At 45.7% G+C, this 21,926-nt stretch overlaps 1 protein-coding gene across 6 annotated transcripts in view; it reads right to left on the reverse strand.

The window, feature by feature from the left end:
• Nucleotides 1-21,926, reverse strand: part of COL26A1 (collagen type XXVI alpha 1 chain) — a 185,261-nt gene that overhangs the window by 143,777 nt on the left and 19,558 nt on the right. For 4 of the 6 annotated variants that reach the window (XM_026107165.2, XM_026107167.2, XM_026107163.2 and 1 more), the window contains exons 2-3: nucleotides 15,537-15,659; nucleotides 3,519-3,622 (exon numbers count right to left, since the gene is read on the reverse strand). In XM_026107165.2, the coding sequence (XP_025962950.2) occupies nucleotides 3,519-3,622; nucleotides 15,537-15,659 (227 nt within the window). The remainder of the gene's footprint in view (nucleotides 1-3,518; nucleotides 3,623-15,536; nucleotides 15,660-21,926) is intronic. The other 2 variants (XM_026107164.2, XM_026107168.2) reach the window with 1 other exon arrangement.

The following is a 21,926-nucleotide window of genomic DNA, read 5'->3' on the forward strand; positions in this document are numbered from 1 at the left end:
TTAACCATCGACTCAACTAGCTGGTCACGGTTCTACAACAGGAAAGGACCTGGAGACCTTTCAGAGGCTGGCATGCCTTTGTTTGAAGGGAAGGCAGTGAAGGGAAGGTGGGAGACCCCTGAGCACTGTGGATTTTAAAAAGGAAAAGGATTGGAAGCTGCCATCCCCACCTCAGTAAATTAAGAGCCAACTGAGGAGCAAAAATCTGCATCCACTTTCAGAGCTGGGCTTCCTCCAGATGATGCTGCTCTTTGTCAGCTGCAATGCAACAGTTAAATTCCCAAGATAATTTAAATCTAAACAACATGCAGCCTTCAGCATTAAAGTAGGTGCCTGCCAGCTGGTGACAGCTAAGTGGTTACTTTCTCAAACTAAACTTATTAGCCAACGGTCAAGACACTCTGTAATACCTGAACTGCATTTAACAGCTTGCTCCATCAGCAGTATGTTGCTGTGGAAGGGGAGACTTCTCATTGAGGGCATGCTGCAGCAAACCAGTCGCATCAGGAGCCTGCAATACTTTGGGGCTAGCCATCCACACGGGACTGCCCCCTTGGTCCAACTCTGAAAAGCTGACCTGCCGGCTGGGAGATGACAAGAAAGCACGTATGGCAGAAACAGCTGCACTGCAGCCTCTGAGTGACTGCAAGTCCTTTGACTTGGTTTCCTTGATTTGTCCCTCCACCATCCTACCTTCCCCCACAAAATGCTAAATGAAACAAAGCACAGAAAAAGGGCAAGAAGGCCTCACAAAAGGGCAGCTAAAAAAAATAATTCATCTTCCAGATGGGCTATGGTGGCTCCCTCAAAGACACTGTTCAAGAACAGCACAAAAGGAATAAGTATCAGCCATCCTCATTGGGGCTTAACGTGGGAATCAACGGACAGGATCTCTTGAATCTCAAGCTGCAAAAACCACTAGTCCGAAGAAGGAACCTCATATGCATGCCCATGCACACACGGTTCCCCAAACTGTTCTCTGTGCTCTGGATCAATCTGTCGTCTTCTGGCTTCATCTGCGCTACTCATGAAAACGCAACATTGCTACTCCAGGATGCATTGGAAAGAAAACATTTTCCTTTAGTTGCTAGAAACAGGAGGCATCTGAGACAAAATGGAAGCCCAGAGCTATTGTAGTCGCCATTTTGCTGACAGCGGAGAACAGCAGCAACTGTCAGAGAATTAGACCATTTCCATCACGTGCAAGTTAAAAATAATGAAGGCCCAGTCTGCCTTCAATCATACCTACATCACATCAGCTTCAAAAGCACCAGCTGCACAGACAAATGAAATTAAATACTGAGGTGAAATCTAATTAATACAAAAAAGAAAAACATGAAAGTATTTTGAGGTTCTACCCTGCTAATTTGCTCTGGCTTCATAATTGCAATGTTTTTGTTTTGGTTTGGTTCAGTTTTGTTCTGTTTTCTTTTGTCTCTTGTTTGCAGGAAAGACCCACACAGATGTAAGCTCAGAAGAACAGAATTTATGGAAGGAGAGAGGGCAGAAAGGAAAGAGTACAAGAGGCTTTATCAGGTTGCCAAATATACCAAAAAGCCCTAAAGAAATTTCTTCAGCTTCTACCTACAATTCCAACTGACACTACCAGTAAGGATTTACGTAAGCAGCAAGTAAATACTTTGAATTTAAACTTGATGCTTCTGGACAGCTTGAGGTCCTGTGCAACACTATCAGTTAATGCTGCTTCTAGAAAGTAAATAGCACATCCATGTTCTCCTAGAAAGGGGGGAAAAGGGTAAGGGTGGGTTTGGTTTTTTTAAAGGAACTGGGACTGTCAGTAGCTGCAGATGTTTGGGGAAGGGGGTGTTTAAAAAGAATCTCACACATGAAAGTGAGGACTTGCTACTGGCTTTCTGCTCACATTCCACAGCCGCTATCCAAGCCCAAAAGCACAGTTCCACCTTGAAAACTGACTGCGTAAAATTGTCACCTCATTCCGCAGACCTGCTCCTGTGAGATCTTTGCTGACTTTCTCAAACAGGCTTATGCAGTCTTTTTATTTCCCCTGAACTCCACTGAGACAGCTCTGGCACTGTGGGAGGGAGCTGGATTCTCTCCTTTTCACCAGCAGCACCGCTAAGCTGTAATCACTCACACCTGTCCAAACCTATGGACCCGAACGGGGCTGCACACAAGCTTCTCAGGTCCCCATTCGGATCCTCAGCCAGGCTGAGCCACAGCTGCTCTGGAAATAACAGCTCTGCCATAATCCTTATTACCCCGCTTCCCTGCCTTGACAGGTAAGAAGCCAAGCCGCACGCAACAACTTCTCTTTCCCAGGCTCACTTCCTTTAGCAGCATGCTAAAACGCAAAGCTTTCTCCTGCAGATTGTAATTTATGGTAGCTTTGCCACTTTTTAAGACTCTTCTTGAGCTTCTCAGAAGTTACTGTTTCCTCAGCAGCCTAAAGGGAGCTGCTGTCTGCAATCATCATTCTTTGTGACTTTAACAAGAAAATTTCTTAGTCAGAGATTTGCCTGAACTGTGTGATTAACACGAAGATATAACAGCACAAAGAAACCAAGGTGCAGCTACAAACTGCAGCGTCTTTGAGATGGTGGACAGTCCCAACAGCTCGTTATTAGCCCGCTGAGGCGGACTGCAATGATTCTGTGCGAATGACTAGCAAACTCAAGGCTCCGTTTCCCTCAGGGTCTCCGTCACGGGTCACGAGCACTCACGAGTGTGACTTGGCTGGTGCCACAGTGCCTAAACCTGAAATTCAATGGAGAAGCTGGACTTGTTTTTAAGCCTCAGAAACAATAGTTAAACCAGAGAAGGTCCCAAAGGAAAAAAGCAAAACACGCCCTTGTTGTCCGTCATGATGAGAAAGGGAGAAGATTTTCCTTTCTTCCAGCTTTAGAAAAAGCCTTGCATTTTCCTCCATGTGACAGATCAGATGCCAAACTCGGAACTGTGTTATGTGCACTGTACAACCTGACTGTTGTACTCATAAGTCAGGGGGACGGATGGAAGGGGAACAGGAGGTGCCTAATTTAATTCAAGGTTCTCAGGGAACACACACATTTGGATCCGGACCTTACAGGCCTAATTCTTGTTAGCAGCCATTCAGGGACCATCTGTCATCAGCTGCAATGACAGAGGGTAGGATGCGGAGAAGATGCACGCTGGCAAGGAGAAAGCACATTTTCTGAAGGACTGTGCAACAGGGATGCCAAACATGAATACACTCTACCTCAGTGGACATCTATAAACAGGCCATCCCCATTTCTTCATTATGCTTCCCCCCCTGTTCAGGCTTCTTTGCAGGCATTTAGCATGCTCTGTTTCCCAAGAACATCTTTTGGAGCTTAACCTTCAGGAGGACTGTGCATGAAAATCCAGATTATCATGGGGAATGAAAAGAATAGGTGATTTGTTCTTGTGTTTGAGAGGCATAGAGCAAATTAAAGAATGAAATCCCGCTCAGCCCAGCCAGTCCATCCACACATCCCCTTTCTGCTCTGTATGAACAGATGCATTGCGAGGTAACTTACCCTCTTCGCAGTTGCTCCCTGTGAAGCCAGGACAGCACTTCCACTCCAGCATGGTCACGGTTCGGTAGGACATTTTGTATGTGGGCCTGATAAGAGTCCTGTAACTAACACAAACAAAAAGTCAGCAGGTTGCACCTTCCTATCCAAAGCAGTGCTGCTACCAACGCATCATGCATCTCCTGGCCTGGAACTATCCCCAGAGCACCCTGCCACTCCCAGCTGCAGAAAAGAGACACGTAAAATAGTAGAGCAAGTGTTTACCACACTGTGGATCTCATTCCACAGTCCTTATTTTTCTCTTTAAAGCCTCATACTGTTCTGGCTCTTCCCCATAGCTCTCGCCCAAACATCGCCAATATGCTTTGTGGAGGGCTCATCGCTACCAAGTCATTGCAAGCACAGAGGTTTGAGGTTTAACAAAGACTGGTGTTAGCCTCTTGCTCACTGTGTACCAAGAACTTCCAAAAACCTATTTTCACAAAAATTGTATAAACATCATCTCTCTCAGATCTCTTCCCTTCTCCTGCTCCCCACTTCTCAGATCTGGGGGAAATTGCCCAACAGACTGAAAAGCCATCAGAAGAGGAACAGACCAGGGTGTGCACATGATCGTGCACTACACAGACTGCTCTCCCTTAGTAAGTGGCACAAGGCAACACCCGTTCCCACTGCCTGCTACGGCCAGTGTCCCATCTCCTTGCTCCTTCTATGTGCATTAAGCAACATTTTAGACTTGCTCTCTGAAGTACCCCTCCTGCACGCAGCCCAGGCTCTCAGCAGTCTGGTTTTCACCCTTCACACTCCACTACAATGCTAAAAAAAAGACTTACTGCTCTCTTCATAGCAAGAGCTTACACACACAGATGTGTCTCCTTTGAACAGTCAGCCTGGTACACGAGTCTTTCTTGAAATCTTACACTCCCTGGGCTCCTTCTTTTCCAGCACCTTCCCACTATAAGATCCTTCACTTCCAAGGATCTTCCCTTGGTATTTCTCACTCCCATCTCCAGACAGCTTACCCTCAGCCTCCAGAATAAGCCTTCAGAAAGCCTCCTGATGGCTTTCTTGCTTACTACCCTCAAATTCGGGAAAATTTCCTACAAACACCAAGAAAACTATTTCATTGTCCTCCTTTCTTTACAAGTCCCTCATGTAAAAAGTCCTCTTTTCCACAAAATAGAAGAGCTCCAAGATTACACATCGATTTGACTGCCCACTCCCCAGACTAGCATTCTTCTAGATAAAAGATTAGCTTTTCCTTTCCTGTATATTCCCATTAAAATACAGCTCATCTGTACCTTACCTATTTCTATTCCCTATCATCAGAAATCACATTCATGAGGTAACTGAATCTTTTAGGCTGAGGCACCTCAGCATGACAAAGCAAAGATCATCATGACAAAACACCAGATCAGTGATCTGGTTTCCAGCTTTTTTTTTTTTAGTCCAAGTCAGCTAGCCAACCTGTGCCTCAGTTTTCCCCCTCCGAATAGGGTTACATTCCTCCTCACAGTCTAGGTTTCACAGGGCATATCTGTTAGCTCTGTGCACAGCACAAAGCATCCCCACAGGCCAAATTGAAAACAAGTATTGTCAGAGACTAGACAGCTATTTGCAGACACAACCAGCCCTGTGCAAGACACCACAGTGATTCTGAAATTGAGGTAAGATGGCGAGTTGCATAAATCTCGGCTTTTGCTTTAAACCACGGATCTTTCAAAAAGTCAACAAATCAGAGTTTTCCAGTATACAGCCAGACAAATCACTGCTGCTATTCATGAAGTTAAAAGCAAACACAGAAGTTGTACTCTACAAGCTCCCCTCGAAATTCCTACTCCTATTTAACAGCCAAAGGAATTTGGCACACACAGGGAAAGGCTGAAGCTTTGGGATTACAGTATTGCAGGCTGCAGCTTTATGCTTCTCTCCCAAGACCATGCAAGATACAAGCGCTGGAGTGCGCAGATTCCTCTGGGAAGAGCATCCTCCCGCAGTGCTGACAGTCACCAGGAGACGGAGCACTGCCCCAAGCCTGCCCATGCACATGGCTGCAACGGGGCCAGCAGTCGCATGAATCCAACCTGAAACCACTCCAAGGGGTAGAAGGCACAGGTGTGCATATCAGATAGCACTGCAGTGACATTGGCAATGTTATTCCAAAGACAAGTAACATATGCTTGCCAGGAGAGGCTGCCCACATGTGTCTTGGAAAGAAAGCAGTATCTCAGTCTTGGTTAATGCAGCCTTTGGGAAACTAATTTCTCCATAAGCTGCAACTTGTTATTTATGCCAGCTGACAGAGACCACCTTCTCCTACAGCCACCAGAGAAGAGGGCTGCACAAGCTTCCTCCTAAACACACAGCAGTCTGCACTTGGAACGGCATCGCCCAGTGATAGAGAATAATGCTGTCTCCCTGGAACATTACATCCTCACCCTCCGAGTTGCCAAAAAGCACACCAGTTACTGCTAATACTGACAACTGCAATCCAGCCATTTGTCTAACAAGGACTGGAGACAGCCAGCTCGTCCCACCTAATTCTTTGCAGTTCTGCATCCAACGGTATTTAGGAGTTTGCAGTCACTAGTGAGTTTGACGACCTGGCCCTGCATTGATGTAAACAGACCTTAGTGCTTTTTCACAGATGCACCTAACACATGGAGGCTTTAAACATCATGCCGAGGGTCCCTCAGAACAGCTCTGGCAAAGTTTAAGAACGGAACCCGAGCCTCCCGACTCCCAGTCTTGGCACTGGACTCAAGACATCTTGCTACGCTTAAGCCCTGAACCATCAGTCAGAAGTTCATGACTTTGTCCCTAACACCACAGTTAGATCTGACCTTGAGATGAAAGTCTCCATCCCCACTGCCAGTGGCTGGAGCCAGCCAGTCTCCAACCACACCGTGATTTTAAAACCATGTTTCTGCCAACACCAAGATGTTAAAGCTCTTTCAAACTTCATTATGAAGTGTGGAGAGTGGCTTGAGCCAGACTGGAATCTTGGCAGCAGTTCTGCATTAGGGAAGTAGCTATAGTTTTAATCCTCAAAAGAGCGAGGACTTCTTAGGGCATGACAAACACAGAGCTCAACTGTCACAGCCTACCACCCACCCTGAATTTCCTGGAAGAGTCCTGGTGTTTGCAGCGCTGTTCAGCATCGCGCAAGTCAAGCATGTGAAGCAGTCCCAGCTTGCTAGCTCCCGTTTGCTCTAAAGTTGCTCTGTACTTCAGAGCACCATTTTCCCTCAATCATGTCACATGTATCACCACATTGCACCATGCAAACTTCCGTGATTGTTATTCCAGAAGGAGAAACAAGAACTCCTTTAGCAAAGCATTACCGCTGTCTCTGATAACTGAAAAGCTGGAAGAGAGAAAGAAACATGGAAAAAGGAGAAGCAAAAAAGACACCTGCTAAGAAACCTTAGAATGAACAGGAGTAGAAAACACAATGGGCAGAAAAGAGGGCTGATAGGAGATTAGGAAAGACTTTCCCTTCGATGTCACCCAAGCCACAAGCACTGGTATAGAAATACTGCAAAACCACTTAAGAGTGAGAACCTTTAAGCAGAAGGCTTCCAAGCACTTCACAGAGAAATGAACTACCAGGACCTGCAGCTCCACTACAAGAGACCAACACCATTTACCCACACATTTCACTGTGACAATCCCAGGGACTGGGACAGCATGTCCATGCCAGCACTGGAGGAAGAACTCAGAAATCTTGACTAGCAGCCACCGCCTTTGCTAGACCAGACCACATGCCTGGCTGTCCTTGGAGACTGCCTGATCCATGTCAGACTACCTACAGGAGCTCATCAACATGCAATCATCATCTGGGAAGCAGCAGAGATGCAAGCAAGAGACTCAAATGACTGCCCAATAAATGGTCATTTGGGATAGCAGGAGATGAGCGATTAACTGATTTGGGAGCATGGACCTAGAAATGCTGGAAAAGGTCAGGACACGTTTAGGAGACAGGAGCCAGTAAGTCTCACACCCCAACGCACAAGCATATGCTCCCCTTGCTCTCAAGAAAGTGTCACTGAAGACAGCAGCCAGACATGCCACAAGAAAAGGACAGTGTCATATTCTTGCATCAGAGCCTCAAAAATCAGGTCTAAGAGAAACACGTGATCTCTGCCACGACCCAAGCAGAACAGCCTGTCACACACAGGAGACACTTTCCCCCCTTCGACACTTAAAAGTAAAATTGTTTGTACCTAACTACCACAGGAGAGGAAAGGGGTCAAACCCAGTTCCTTATCACAAGAGATGGTTTTGTTAGTGTTATTCATTTAATCATTCCACTTCATGCCCGAGGAGATCTCAGAGGTCTTCAGAGGCTTCAATTCACTTTTATTCAAGTCCCAGGTTGAACGGTTCCGCATCACTTATTGGTAAGATTCAAGATAAAAAGAGGAATGGTCTCTTAGACCTGGCAAAGAACCTGAAAACCAAGAAATCCAAGCTTTCTTTCACCTCCTGTTCTCATGGCAATGAGCAGAGGTATCAACCAACTCAGAACCCCAGTGGACCCATCCCTGTACATATAACTGGCACAATGTCTTTGGAACAGGGAGAATCCATCACAGTTGTAACAAGTGCTAACTAGGCATTAAAAGAAGTCAGAACAAAGCTCTCGGTCATTCCCCTAATTCTTGGCGCACACGGCCTGATTAACAGGCACGTCAAAAATCTAAGATTCCCTCTGCAAAATCAGGATGTTCTGAAATCCGATTTTAACATTTCAGGTTTTGTACCCGAATGTTGAAGTACTTGGCTACCCTGGTAAAAAGTGAGATTGGAAATCCTTTGGAAGGTACTGACTTAGGAAAAAAAAAAAAACCAAACACCTCCTGTGGGTGCACCCAGAGAGTCCTCTTCTCAGTGACGCTATCGGGAACGCATTTATTACTACCACCGCCCTCACTCCAGGCAGACTGTCTTAACGGTCCTCTGACTCCTATCAGACTGATTACATCAGGTAGTTTCCCTATGAATTATAGACAAGATATCTTCACTTTAAAGCACTGGCACACAGCTGACACAGGGGCAAGGAGTACCTTTATCATCACATTTGCACTCATAAGCACAGCAGAGACCAGCTAGACATTTGTGTTTTCCTCGTTACTCTGTGAATCAAACCTGTGCTCTTTTCTGCAGCCCTGGCCGTTCCAGCTTCCCTAGCACAAAGGCAGTAGTTTCCCAGGAGAGAACAAAACCAGAAGAGCTTCAGATGTGCTTGTCCAGACATGGGGGAAAAAACAAAACCTGCAGCTGCAGAAGTCTTGGAGGTCAACGTGCATATCTTGCCTTTGCCAAAGGGGAGGAAGAGGACTAGGTTTCACTCTCCAGGTTGGTCTGGTTTGCACCACATATCAAGAGCCTAAAAGCAAGAAAACTGAAACCTCCACACTTCCCATCCCAAGATGGGCAGAGCACTGCTTTGAAATACTTTACTGTCTTTCAGCCCCAAGAAGAAAGGACATGGAAACAGAAATGTTTCAGTGCCACCAGAGCAATATGCAGCTCCTGTTTTTATTCATAGCTAGGTCTCAGTGCTATTGCTGAGCAGCACTGTGCTTCCCCACTGGCGAGGAAGAAGAGTGCCCAGACAACATGCCTGGGCAAGACAAACAGGCCTTCAATTAGCAGCCTAAGGACACCTGTGACTGAGCATAGCCTGCAAAGCAGACGGCTCTGAGCCCTGCCCAGATAGCCGGCCTGTAGCACATACATCCCCTTCTGAAAGCACGGCTGTCCACGCTGTTCCCAAACCTGAGAACATGCCCTCGTGTGATGCCTCTAATCACTTAGATGCCCAGAGCCTCTATCCTGCTTGCAGTGGGACCATGCGTCCTGCTATAAGCCCTGTGCGCATGGCAGGGCAGGCATCTTTTTCCAAGCATGTGACTCCACAGCTTGGAGAGAAATAAGGGAACTAAACACATAAAAGAGCTCCTATGTAACGGGACTTCAAATGGCAATCCTAATGCACTGGAATAAGCTCTGGGATTTATTATTCAATTGACTGGAAAGAAAGAGAGAGAGAAGGGTTTCCCTGTGGCCTTACTACTCCTGAAACCGAGAAACATCAACTACAGGCCAATCTCTTGGGTGACATATCCCCAACCTCTGCTACTGGCCCTGTAGCAATAAAGTCTTCAAAAGCAGAGAAACTGAAATGGATGATTTTGCAGAATTCTTGCTTTGCTGTTTCTGGAGAGACTTTTACAAGCTAGTTTTCAGAATAACAATGTGCTCAGCTTAAGTGAAAATAGCAAAAAGAAAACCCTATATTCAAGAGTGCTGAACAGCAAGACTGATCCATGTAAGATGCGCAGTCTACATACATTAAAAATGCAATCAAAAGCACCTGTCATCTCTGATGAGATAAGCTGAACCAACTAGAATACTGAGAGAAAAGAAAATGTAACAGCTAGCAGCCAGAAAAGGCATCCCAGACTTGCAATATTGCAAGAATGCTCTCCCCTTCCATCACCTTTGGGCAGTATTTGAAGTTGACATAAGAGTAACTTCATGTTTAGGATTTTAACAGCTCTCAAAAGCCAGGGGTGGAAGGCCTCTGGCCTTGTTCTGGCTGAAGCCTGGAGGCCAGGTATGCCCATCCCTGTACAAGCCAGCTGTTGGTTTTCAAGATGAATCTCCAGATTCTGTGAAGCCAGAGGATGCTACAGAGACAGAATTTCTCAAAGGCCACAGTGAAAACAAGCCACATGGCCATCAGTTAGGGCAAAAAATAGCAGGATGAAAACTTGCCCAGCTTCACCGAGAACATTCACACTTCTGAAGTCAAACAAGTAGAAGAGGAGTCAGACCATCCTGCCACAATCTGAAGATGTAGGTTTCCAGGGATATTATACAGAATTTCACAGCAACCAGAGATCAAGCAGAAAATGGTTGTCTTCTGAAAACCACAGCATTAAGCGGTCTGCCAGGCTACACCTCATATTGATTTACCTCCTGACTGAGATACTATTTTACTGGCCACAATAACCACACACAAATCAAAATCAGGACTCTTTTTGTCTGAGTAGGTTATAGCAAGAACTTGTCCAGCTCTCAGAGGTCATAAGACGCAGCAAGACAAAGAAAACATTGTTCTCATCTTACAGATAGCTTCGATATGCAGCATCACTTGACCAAAGACAAAGGAAATCACAAGAGCTCCAGCAACTGAATGCAGATCTCAAATCCTTGTCTGGCCTACGAGACCAACCTTCTCTGTGAGCCTCTAGGAGGGTACAGTCATAAGCATGGCAGAGCTGAGCCTACAACAGCTCCAACAAAAAGACTGCTCAGGAGAAGAGCTACAACTCAGACACAAAGTTTTACTGGGGGCTGGGTGCAACCATCCAGGCAGCAGGGACCCAGGGATTAAGTTACTGCTGAAACATCAAGCAAGCAACTTATCCCTTCCTTCAGATAGATAAATGGTATGTGATTCTTACAATGTATTAGGAGCTTCAGCCAGACTGCTGGAAAACTGCCTGTTCACTCCGTAGCATGACGAAGCAAAGGCATATCCTATGGTGCATAGAAGTCAAAGCCCTCACTGGACAAATGGAGAGAGTTCAAGAACAGAGGTCTGCTGAGGGGAGGTCTCCAGCCAAGCCAGCTCCAAAGCAACTCCCAAGCTAAATAAAGAGTCTGGGGTGGGGGGTGGCGGGGATAGGAACAGAGCAGCTCATCCCATCCAAGCCAAGACGACAATGCTCCTGCAAAAGGGGTGCAGCTGCCAACTTCCTAAGTGCAAGTGAACAGACAGCAAGGACACCACACGACTGAAGCTGCGAGGCTGGGGAATCTCACAGATATTCCTCTGCCAAAGGCTTGACCCTGAGCTGCAGTTTGTGCAGTAAGGAAAAGAAATCTAACACAAACCAATGGGAGAGAGGAGACAGATTAAATCCTTGTCCAGCCACACTGATGTCTGCTTGTAAGCAGAGTCTCTCTAACGGAACGCCCCTCTCAGCTGTCGCTGCATGGTTAAGAGATGCCTTTTTTTTGGCTGGCGTCCCTTTTGCTAATGAGCCTCCTGATAGTGGATGCTGGCCGAATGAAAGCTCTCCCAGATTTAGTTGACTCCCTGTAAACAAGGAGATGAAAAGTTTATTTCAAGTCACAGCTGGGAGAAATACTATAAAGCCAGAGTAATGCTGATAGCTTATTGATATTTTGTGTTGCTTACAGTCAAGCATGACACCACGTGAATCTGCTCATGCTTCCCCTTCTAATTCAAGGTCAGGCATCAGAAATATCTCTGATTGATGTATAGGAGAATGGCCAGAAAGTCAAGTTGGTCTTTCACGCAAAGGGGAAATGTATATCTATATTACCTAAGCAACCACAGGGGTAGAAATTAGATATACAGAGCATGACCATTTCTAGCCACCAAACAGACCCTGAGTGTGCCTGTCGTGTCTTGAAGCTTGACTTCCAGAAAACCTGACAAGACAGCGGTGCCAACACAGAAGAGGCAAGATGGAAACAGGAACAACACTGTTTGATGGGCACAAAAACACTGGCCTGTAAAGCATTCTTGCTGGAGCCATCTTATAGAGCAGATAGATGCAGGCATAAATTTGTCTGCTTCATTCTAAGACTGTAGACAGAATAGAGAAGCTCCTTCATATTGCAGGAACATGCTCAAGGACTGATGAGCTACAGCACCATGTTTAGCAACACCAGGGATTCTTTGGTCCCCCTTCCATCAGCTGCTGCAAGCCCTCTCCTGAGGTAGGACAGGCCACTGATATTTGATACTCCTGACTGCTTTCCCCTGTAGAAGGTATCTACTGAGGACATCCTTACTCAGGATGTCTGCCAAAAAGATGAATGCCTTAACCTCTCAAGCAACTGGGGCATGCAGCATTTCTGGTATTTAAACCTGCAGTGGCAGGACTGGAAGAAGTATGGGCAGAGGTGTCCTCACTGAGAGCCATGGTGGCAAAGCGGCAAGACCATGGGCTCAGGCTCTGCCACTCCACAGCCATCATGCTCTTTTTGGGAGAGGTCAGTTTGACACACAAGCGGCAGTATTCACCCCAACTGCAGCGCCAATACTCATGGAAGCCTTTGGCCTGCATCATGGACAGTATGGTTATCATAGGAATAACCAGATTCCTGCTTAAAAAAAAAGCCCAGTTTCCAGGCAAATGGTCCAGTAACTAGACTTGCTAGGGTAGCATTTCTTTCTCCTTTTGAAAAAGTAGGTAGAGAATCGCTCTCAAACCCATTAGGACAAAAACTGAAGTAAGGGAACCTGAGTCCAATTTTCTGCTCTGATGAATGTTACATTTGTCTTCCGTAGGAGTAGTCAGAGACACTGCCCCAGGAAGCCCTGCAGCCTGGTATAATCTTGCATCCCTTCAAAGCCAGTTTCCCAGTGGAAGAAGGGAACAAAGTATAAAGCTTCCCCCATGTTCAGGGGAGGGCACTAGGAAATGAGATACTGGACAGACGAGAGGCTCAACTGCCCCAAGACTCTGGGGACTGTCTTTTCCATTGCTACCTTTATGAATTTGTCATCTGATGGCAAAAAGAGATGGGTGTTTTTTGAAGAGAGATTGATTTTGGTGAAGGAGAGGGAAAATACAATTATTAAAAGCTCTCATTTCTTTATTTCAGCTTGGCTGTAAGACAAGAGAAAGACAGTTACTCACACATCCCTAGGTACTGGCAATGTAACAGGGATGGGCAGCCGTATAGGCCAAGGAAATAAGACTTCAACATCCAGTGTGACTCGGGATTAGCAGAAGTTTCGCACAGTAGTTACATGTCACAATATCCACCAGTTTCAGTGGGTATTTTTCATGCCATTATCAGAATTCAAATGCACCACCAAAAAAAACAAGCAACCACTAAAGGGAAGGAGGCAGGGGGGAAGGCTTTGGCTTCATTGCCATTTGCTCTCAGGGCTCTCCCCTCTCTGCAGTGGCCACCACAATAGATGGTCAGGAATTGGCCTGTGCTGCTCCTGTTTTGCCATTGCTGATAACCAGGTAGGCTGGGGAATCTCTGTCAGCAGCTTTCTGGAAGTCCTCAGGAAAGGGAGCTCCAGGGTCTCTTTACTTCACATAAGCACATCATCAGATGTATGATTAGAGGACAGATGGTACAGCCATTTCCTTGGAAGGGTGCCAGTCATTTTGTCTATCTTATGCTCCCTCCTGCTTTCAAAGGGAACAGAGCATTAGCATCCTAATGTCTCTTCGGGTAGGTTTCCTCCTGTCAACTCTCTTCTAGAAAGGCAGCTCCTGTCAGCTGAACTTTCACCAACTGAGGTCTTAAATATCAATAACCTCAGCTTCTTTCTATGCTATTTTCATCTAGAAAGAAAAATCGAGAAGTCTGCTGCCATTCTGCATTGTCTCCAAACAATTGGACTCGTCAGGCAAATGAGCCAAACTACATTTGAAACTGAAAATACTCCATGAATAACAGTGTCACAACAGCAAACATTTCTTTAAAGCAAGAATCAATGTATATGAGTAACTGTAGTAGCCCACAAAAAGGATTCTTACCAGTAACATGATCAATTGTTTGGTACTCATGCAATTACAGTGATGTTAACCAGGAAAAATAAGCAAGATTTTTGGCAAGTTTTAGAGACAAGGTGAAAGCTCACAAGTTTCTAATGACAATGATGTGCTTAAAAAGTCTGGGAAATTAAAAAGCTTCAACAGAAGTTTGGCCATGACAGTGTAAAATATTAAGTGTTTCAACCACAGCCTTGCGTAAAACAAGACCAAAGAGACACCAAAGCAGATATATTACAAGGGAAAAAACTCAGACTGACCAGTGGCCAAGTAGAAACTAGAGAACCAACTGTGGTAACTGCCACATGGAAAATGTGAATTCCAGATGAATAGAGTCACAAGAGCAGTTCAGTGTATGCAGGATGCACATAGATTTGGGAGATGGATATTTCTGAGTGTGTGTCAGTAGTTCGACCACATTTTGGCTACGTCATCAAGTGGAAGAGGATCTCAATCCCTGCCCTGTGGGTGAATTGGTAACAGAAGAGTAATAAATGACCAAACCTTGCTAGCTAAATTATTGGCTTGTCTACATGGGAAATCATTATAGAAGCTAGATGTAAATTTAGAGCACAATGGCTCTTCTGCACCGATTCCCTAGATGGCTGGATAATACTATTCTGTTCTGAGAACGCCTTTCAGAGAAGGCAAAGCTAAGCAATAAGAAGACACTTTGCATACAGAAAGGTGGTAGCTTCACATAGTTATTTCACACTTTTTCCCCCCCCCCATGTAGATGGGCCCTAAGACAGTAAAGGATTGAAAAGCACAGCAGGCTAACAGCAGACTAGGGGGAAACTTTTGACAAGCCATGGTCTCCAAGCCACATGTCCCATCTAGGAAGAGGTGACATTCCATTTTTACATATGTCTGTAAAGGATATTGAGATGTAGGAGTAAGAGGTGCTATAATTCTTTTCTGAAAGGTACAGTGCACCTTACCTGCTTCCATCACTGGCTGCAAGTAATTTGAGTGAAGCTTTCCAATATGGAAATCCAAGGAGATTGGATATCCTATATGGGATCAATATTCCCCTTAAAGAACCCGAGTCTGAGGACTCGATCCCAATCAACCCCATAGCGTCATCTGTCTAGCATCCTCACCAACCCTGTAAAGTCCATGAGAGTGCAATGTGACGGAACACTAACTGTAGCTTCATGCTTGACTAATAGAGACCATATTCCCAGGCTCCTGTTTGCACTTCTCCACAGAAGACTGCAGAACAACCTAAGCTAAGACTGTTTCACATAGCTTGCCCCAATACTACACATATCTACAATGCAATTATTCTGCAGCTAACACCAGTGGTATTCCTTAGCTATACCACCATAAATTAGAAGATTAGCATCTGACCTATTGAGCTCAGCCTTCTACATAGTGCTTAAAAGCTAACCAATCCAACGAAAAGTGCAGGGTAAATTGTATGTGCAACATAAGACAGTAAGATTTTTACCTCACTAAATTGGCACAAGGTCCTGGCCACCGGCAGCTTTGATAGACCCTCTGGATCACTGTTTCTGACCCATTCTGCACTTGGCAGGAAACTGTCCGAGTAACCGTATAGTGACACCAATGCCTGCAGAGAGAAAGGACACTGTTAGTCCCAGTAACACAGCAAGCTGAATCAACATATACCAGACTGCAATCAAAAAAAGAAAAAAAAAAAAAGAAAGAAAAAGACAAAGTAACAAAAGGGGTGAGGTAGTTTCTTCTGCCAGCCATAATAAGCTTAACTTCCAGTCTTAATTTCCCAACCCACCAGCTCCACCCAATAGCTGCAGAGATTCCTGGCTTCTGCCAATCTGAATCACAAGAGATCCAATAAGGCCTCTTGCTCAGTTCTCAAGGGGCGAGTTTTACAGTGCATAATTTAGTTCTGTTAGTTATCATAAACAATAGGACTTCAGAAAGAAAAAAAAAAAAGTCTTCCAAATCTCCTGATAGTCAGCTCCCATTGTACTGGTCTTAATTTCATCCTGTTCACTACGGTATCATTCCCCAGCCTCCTAACACTTGAACAACATTTAAGTTGGAAAATTCTGCTTTTTGGTGTGGTGGTGTTCATTGTCAGCAGGGCTGGAACAAGCTGGGTGCTAAACAAATCATATTGCTGCCCTGGAGAATGTGCGGTCTGAAAATGGGCAAGACAAGATGTGGGGAGGGAGGGAGTAAGAGTCTTATGCTCTCTCACAAGTGAGGAGAACAAGAGTAAGAGAGACCTCTGCACCCCAAGGCATGGGAGCAGGCAGGAACTGAAGTGCCAGTCCTGTGAATCAGGACCCACAGAGCTCCTCTATCTTCTCTGAAAAATATTTTAAAAGTTCAAGTGTCACACTTCAGAAAAACAAGAAATAAAGGTGTACTTTTGTTTCCCCCTTGCAACCCCTACCCTTATTTGAGCAAAAAAATGAACCAGAATTTGGCAACTACACAGAGGTAACAGGTTGGACACCCCTTCCCATTGAGTTGGGGAACAGAACTGGGGGCAGTAGCAGGCAGCGGAGACACTGCCCTGTGCTCCAAAACCACAAAGCAGCTGCCTGATCATTCCCTACGCACGCACGAGTCCCGCTCCTCAGCCACCTTGACACAGGAGCACTAAGTACAGTCGATCCCTTCTCCTCTAAACATTACAGTGGCTCCCCAGCATTGCACGCCAGAACCAGACTTCTTGCACCGTGGCAGTAAACACACTCCCTCCTCCTTCCCCTGCCCACCTTCTCAGGGCCATTCGATTTTCCCAGTATTTGCCGTTTGCTGGGTTTGCTGCTTTTTGTTTCCTTTTTGGATTCTCCTATCCCTGCAGGAGGCTGCCTGCTCTTTGGCTAGCTCGCGGCCCCATGAATAGGCGCGCGCGTGCCAACAGCCGAGCCGAGCACTGCAGATGACAATGGGCGAGCGGGGGCCAGCAGGCTGATGACCCAGACTTCAGCTGCAGGCAGAGGCCCGTGCTGCTACGCTGCGGCTCCCAGAGTCAGGGTGGCTTTCGACTCCATGCCGCAGAAACCCCTCAGCAGCATCAAGGCAGAGCCACGCAGCTTTGCCTGCCAATACTGCTCCGCTCGCTGCAGACTCACTCGCGGTTCCCCGTAAGGGAGCTTGGGTCACAGTTGCATCTCAAGTGCTTCCCAGGCTTGCTGGGAGATCATGGAGAGTCACTTCTCTCAGATTTATTAGGGAACTGTGGTATATTTTCAGCCCTGTTTTTATGGCTCTGCTCAAGCGGGCATTAATGCGACCTTGTGCTATCAGGCCCTTTGGTCGGACCTGGAGAGGAGCCGACACTGCGGGACGTCGCTGTGGGAACGGCCTGGAGCAGGGTCCCAGCAGCAGCTGTCCCAGCACGGGGCTGCTGCAGGCTTGCTTTGGGAATGGAGGAGCAATCCCTAAAAAAACTGAGCAGACGACTGCATTAAGGATTCCACAGAGGATACCAAAGTCATTTATATGGCCATATGCAGCCAGGGCCCAATGATTTCATTGCTATAAGTCAAGATTATCACAAAAATGCTATTTTTTCCTGGCAGTTACATCAAATATTTAAGGAAGGACAAATGCTTAGGCTGCCCAGTTGTTCCCAGTAAAGTACAGTTGGAAACTAATAGCTACTGTGCTTTAGATAAAAACCCTGGACTCTGGATCACAGTCCCTCATAGCCAAATGTGTCTATTAATATCCACATCACAGAACTGAAAGGCAAAATCAGGGGGGAAAAAAAAAGTTAACGAAGCCTCAGATCACATGATGATAGCAGATTCTTTAACAGGCTCAACACAACTCTGGTACAAAGTTTCAGGGACAAAAAAACAAAAGAAACATGAAGACAGAAAGAGAGATGGGAAGCAGGAGAATTTTTCAGGCTACAGTTTTGCTTTTAATTTCAAGTGCACACACAGTGCAGTCAGTCCTCTTTTTGTCTCTCCTAGACCTAGTCATACGATTTGTTTAAACAGGTATCGCAGGGTAAGACTGGTCTAGTACCTCCTCACCCCATATGAATATCCATCTGAGTATGGAAGAAAAAGCAACCAGGAGAAAGGACAAGTGTGAAGGAGTGGAAGAAACCATAGCTACATGCAATTCAACTCAAGCACATGCTTCTAGCACAGTGCTTAGAGCAGTCTGAGGGAGAGCACAACCCTCCTGCACGAGCCTCAGGACAAAAACATTTTGTGTCAGGCAAAGCAAACCATACATATACAGAACATGACAGGATAATGGCAAGAGCATATGTCCCAAAATTATGAAAAACAAAACTTCTCATTAACATGCAATGAGGAAAAGAATTGGTCCAACCACAGGAGAAAGAATGAAGCAGTATTATGCACATCAGCAACATGTAACAGATCAAGAACCGACACGGATACTAACAAACTCAGAATAAAGTTACCAAACATTTTAAAACAGAGCATATTTAACAGAGAAAGTACTTGAGGGCCTGCCCTCACATCAAGAACATTCTTCCGGGCTTGCCAATAAAATTCAAATAAATTGAATATTTATTTGCACACAATATGTCTTAACTGTTACACAGCTTGCATATATGCACACCCCCCCCCCCCAGCCTTCTCCCATGACAAAGTTTCATTTGAGAAAAAGTACTGTTCTCATTGTGTGGAGCTGGATTATCCCACACTGATATTATTCCACTAAAATCCTGACTTTGATGGACTTGTGCGACAAACTGTCCCACTTTCCTGGAAAAGGACTAAGTATTCTGTGTCAGACCAAGAAAATGCAACTGCACTAAAAGCAAAACTCTAGGCAGCTGATGCTGAAACTGGAGAGCTTCACATTCCTGAAGGAGAACAAGGTGGGAAGGGGAACGAAGAGATGAACAGCACTACGCACCCCAGCAGAGCATAGAAGAAAAAAACAGGCTTTGGGGGTGCTCTCCACTTGCCAGAGGGAATCTGGCAGCCTATCTGCTCTGGTTAATGTGTAATGGAAACTCCAAATTGCAACTTGTCAAAGAGAAATTTGAAACTAACCAATACTCCCCCCAGCCCTTCCCCTGCACAGACCCAGATTCAACCTCATCTTGGTCCTTCAAGGATTATTTTCAACTTACTTTGGAGTCTAACATTCCATTAAATACCTCTGTGGACCTGGTTCTAAGCAGGTGGCACCATGCAGGCTGCCTGTGTCAGAAACTACAAGAACGGCTGAATATTGTAGTTAACTACAAAAACGTTTTCTCCAGGCCTTCAGTTCAGTGGGTGCTGCCAGCACACATTCAGATCGTTTTCTCCAAATTAGTCCAGAATAGCTGCTGTCAGAGTGGGTCTCTTGTACATTCACTTTACCTGGTCCTCAGAATAAGTCTTGCAGGCACACATATACCCTAGCAGGTCAAAGGAATTTAGCCCTCAAGTTGTCATTTCTGCCTTTGAAAAACCTTTCTCAGAAGTGAGAGGTGCTGCTGGACAGAGCTGGTTCCGCTCTAGTGACAGAGCCTCGGGCAGTGGCAGGAGGCAAAGGCTGCTCCCACACTCCGGTTCACCTGAGAGAGGCCTGCACATTGCCGGGGACAAACATTCCCAGGTTCATTTCCTCAGAAGACCTCATCAGGGCCCTTAATAAAAGGGAGCAATCACTACAGGAAATGAGAACCTTCCCCGAAGTTCTCGTTTCATCCGTTTCCTAGCCTGAAGCTATCACCTGGTTTGCCAGTCTAAACAGGACTAATAGTCTATAGCGAAGAAACACATCATTCAGTTATATGTGGGGGTTAAGAATAAACTTCCACCTTCTTCAGCTGAAGTACTCAGAGTCCAATAAAGTAACACAACACTTGTCACCTCGGCACTCTCAGACTCTTCTTTAAAGTAGTCAAAAGCTGGGCTTCCGTGAACAACAGCATGGATCTTGAGGGCAAAAAACAGTCAAACCACAAAGACACTCGGGGAATCTGATACAAACACATTTTTTGCTAACTTTTCTTTATCAAGAGAGGGAAGAGGAACCTTCAATTATAAAGGTACCCACCCAGGAGTGAGAGATATATTCCCATCTGCAAAACATCATGCTCTTTGCTTCACTCAATTAGCAGCTCTTTCCCATAAACGTTGCTTTCAGGTGTTCGGTTTCCACTGGGGCGTGTAAGCAGGGGAAGTAGAATAACTAGAACTTAGCTGATCGTAAGATGCACGAGGGTACATAACTTGGGACTCACTGTAGATATAACAGCACAGTGAGTAAGACTGAAAGACGACAGACAGATCCACCCCAAGATTTCTTCTTGCAAGCCAAAAGTCAGTAAGAACAGTCTCCAAAACGCAAGCAGGATTCAAAGTGACGAAAGGCCCCATCATGGCTTACAGAGATTATAAATGACCCTTTATATTATATACGGATGCTAGCAAGAAAGGTTTAGGACTTTTGCTGGCATGCGTGCAGGATGGCAGAGAATATATTATTGCTTATTCAAAGAGAATATTCAAAATAAGAAAATGCAGTGATCCAAATAACAGCTCCTTTAGGGCCAGGCCCACTGGATCTTATGCATACTCATCACCAACATATTTAGCAAAATGCCCTGCAGTGCCTCATGGAGCTGGTCTTCCACTGCTTTGCTTAGAGAGGCAAGTCTCAGTCTGTCCATTTTCCCCAGCCATTTCCAAAGAGACACCCTTCTCTCACACCCTACTTAATTCTTGGAAGACTTTCATGGACAACTGAGGATCCGCAGACCATAGCCTGCGAGCTACTGACTTAGACAATTTCAGTCCAGGGCTACAGACCAAGATCTCATGTCTCGATCACAGCTGACAGCATGTTGTTCCAGAGGGAATACAAGTGTTGATGTCAGCAGATATCCAATAATATTTATTGTGTAGGTTCCAGACAGATGCAAAAAAAATGTTACTGCGGATGTTTCAGACTAAAGTAACAAATTCATTTTTTGCCTTCATTTGGAGGTGCTCTGAAAAGTACTGCTCTGAGCTTCCATGGACCCCTCCCTCAGCAGATGCTGGGAGGGAGTTACCCGCTCTGCTGACTCAGTGAGGCCACTGACGCATTGCTTTGGGCCACCTGGACACCGAGGAGACACCAAGGCTAACTTTCCAGGGTGTGCACTGATCAGGCTGAGAAGACCTCACAGAGCAGCTGGCCCTCAGGGAGGCTTGAGCTGTGTTTTGCTTCTGCAGCCAGACACCAGGGAAGAAGGTAAATTCTGGACCCTACAAGCTTTCTGAACGTCCTGTCCCTCTCAGTAGACCAGACTACTAATGGTGCACCCTTTGGATGCACCATTCAAGAAAGAAAAGCAAGTCTAAGTCTGCAGACTCTAGACATATGCACAGCTTGTAATACTACAGTGAGGAAGAAAAAAAAGGGTTATAGCACACAGAGAAATCTAAGCTAACAAATACCCGGGCTAAAATACCGTAAGCTCCAGAAGAGCCATATACTCGCATACCAAAGCCTAATTCCTGGCTAGCATGACTGAATCAGTTTAGAGCAGTTGTTTCACAGAGGGGAAGGCACCAGACAGCAAGCTCCCCCCTCCTTTCTTGCCAGTTTGACCTGCCAAGCACTTTTTCCTAGGCCCACCACTGAAAGCAGATGTAGGGAGTCTCTCCACCCACTTCCCCACCATAAACACTTCCAAAAGGCCTGCACCACAACAAGCTGACAGCCTTATCCCCAAAAGCAACTTCTACTTGTTTCCTGGTCCAAACCACTGCTTTTTATCCAAGGTCCTCAGACTCCTGGGAGTCCCTGAAGGGGCTTCTAAAGTGGTTGCAAAAGAAAAGCCAACTGTTTGTTGGTAGGCTTCATTTCACCAGACAAGTGTTCACAAACTGAACAGTGTCAGAAACCACCGGGCTGAACTGAT

The sequence above is a fragment of the Dromaius novaehollandiae genome, chromosome 19 (assembly GCF_036370855.1).
Source record: "Dromaius novaehollandiae isolate bDroNov1 chromosome 19, bDroNov1.hap1, whole genome shotgun sequence".
In the NCBI taxonomy this organism is placed as follows: domain Eukaryota; kingdom Metazoa; phylum Chordata; class Aves; order Casuariiformes; family Dromaiidae; genus Dromaius; species Dromaius novaehollandiae.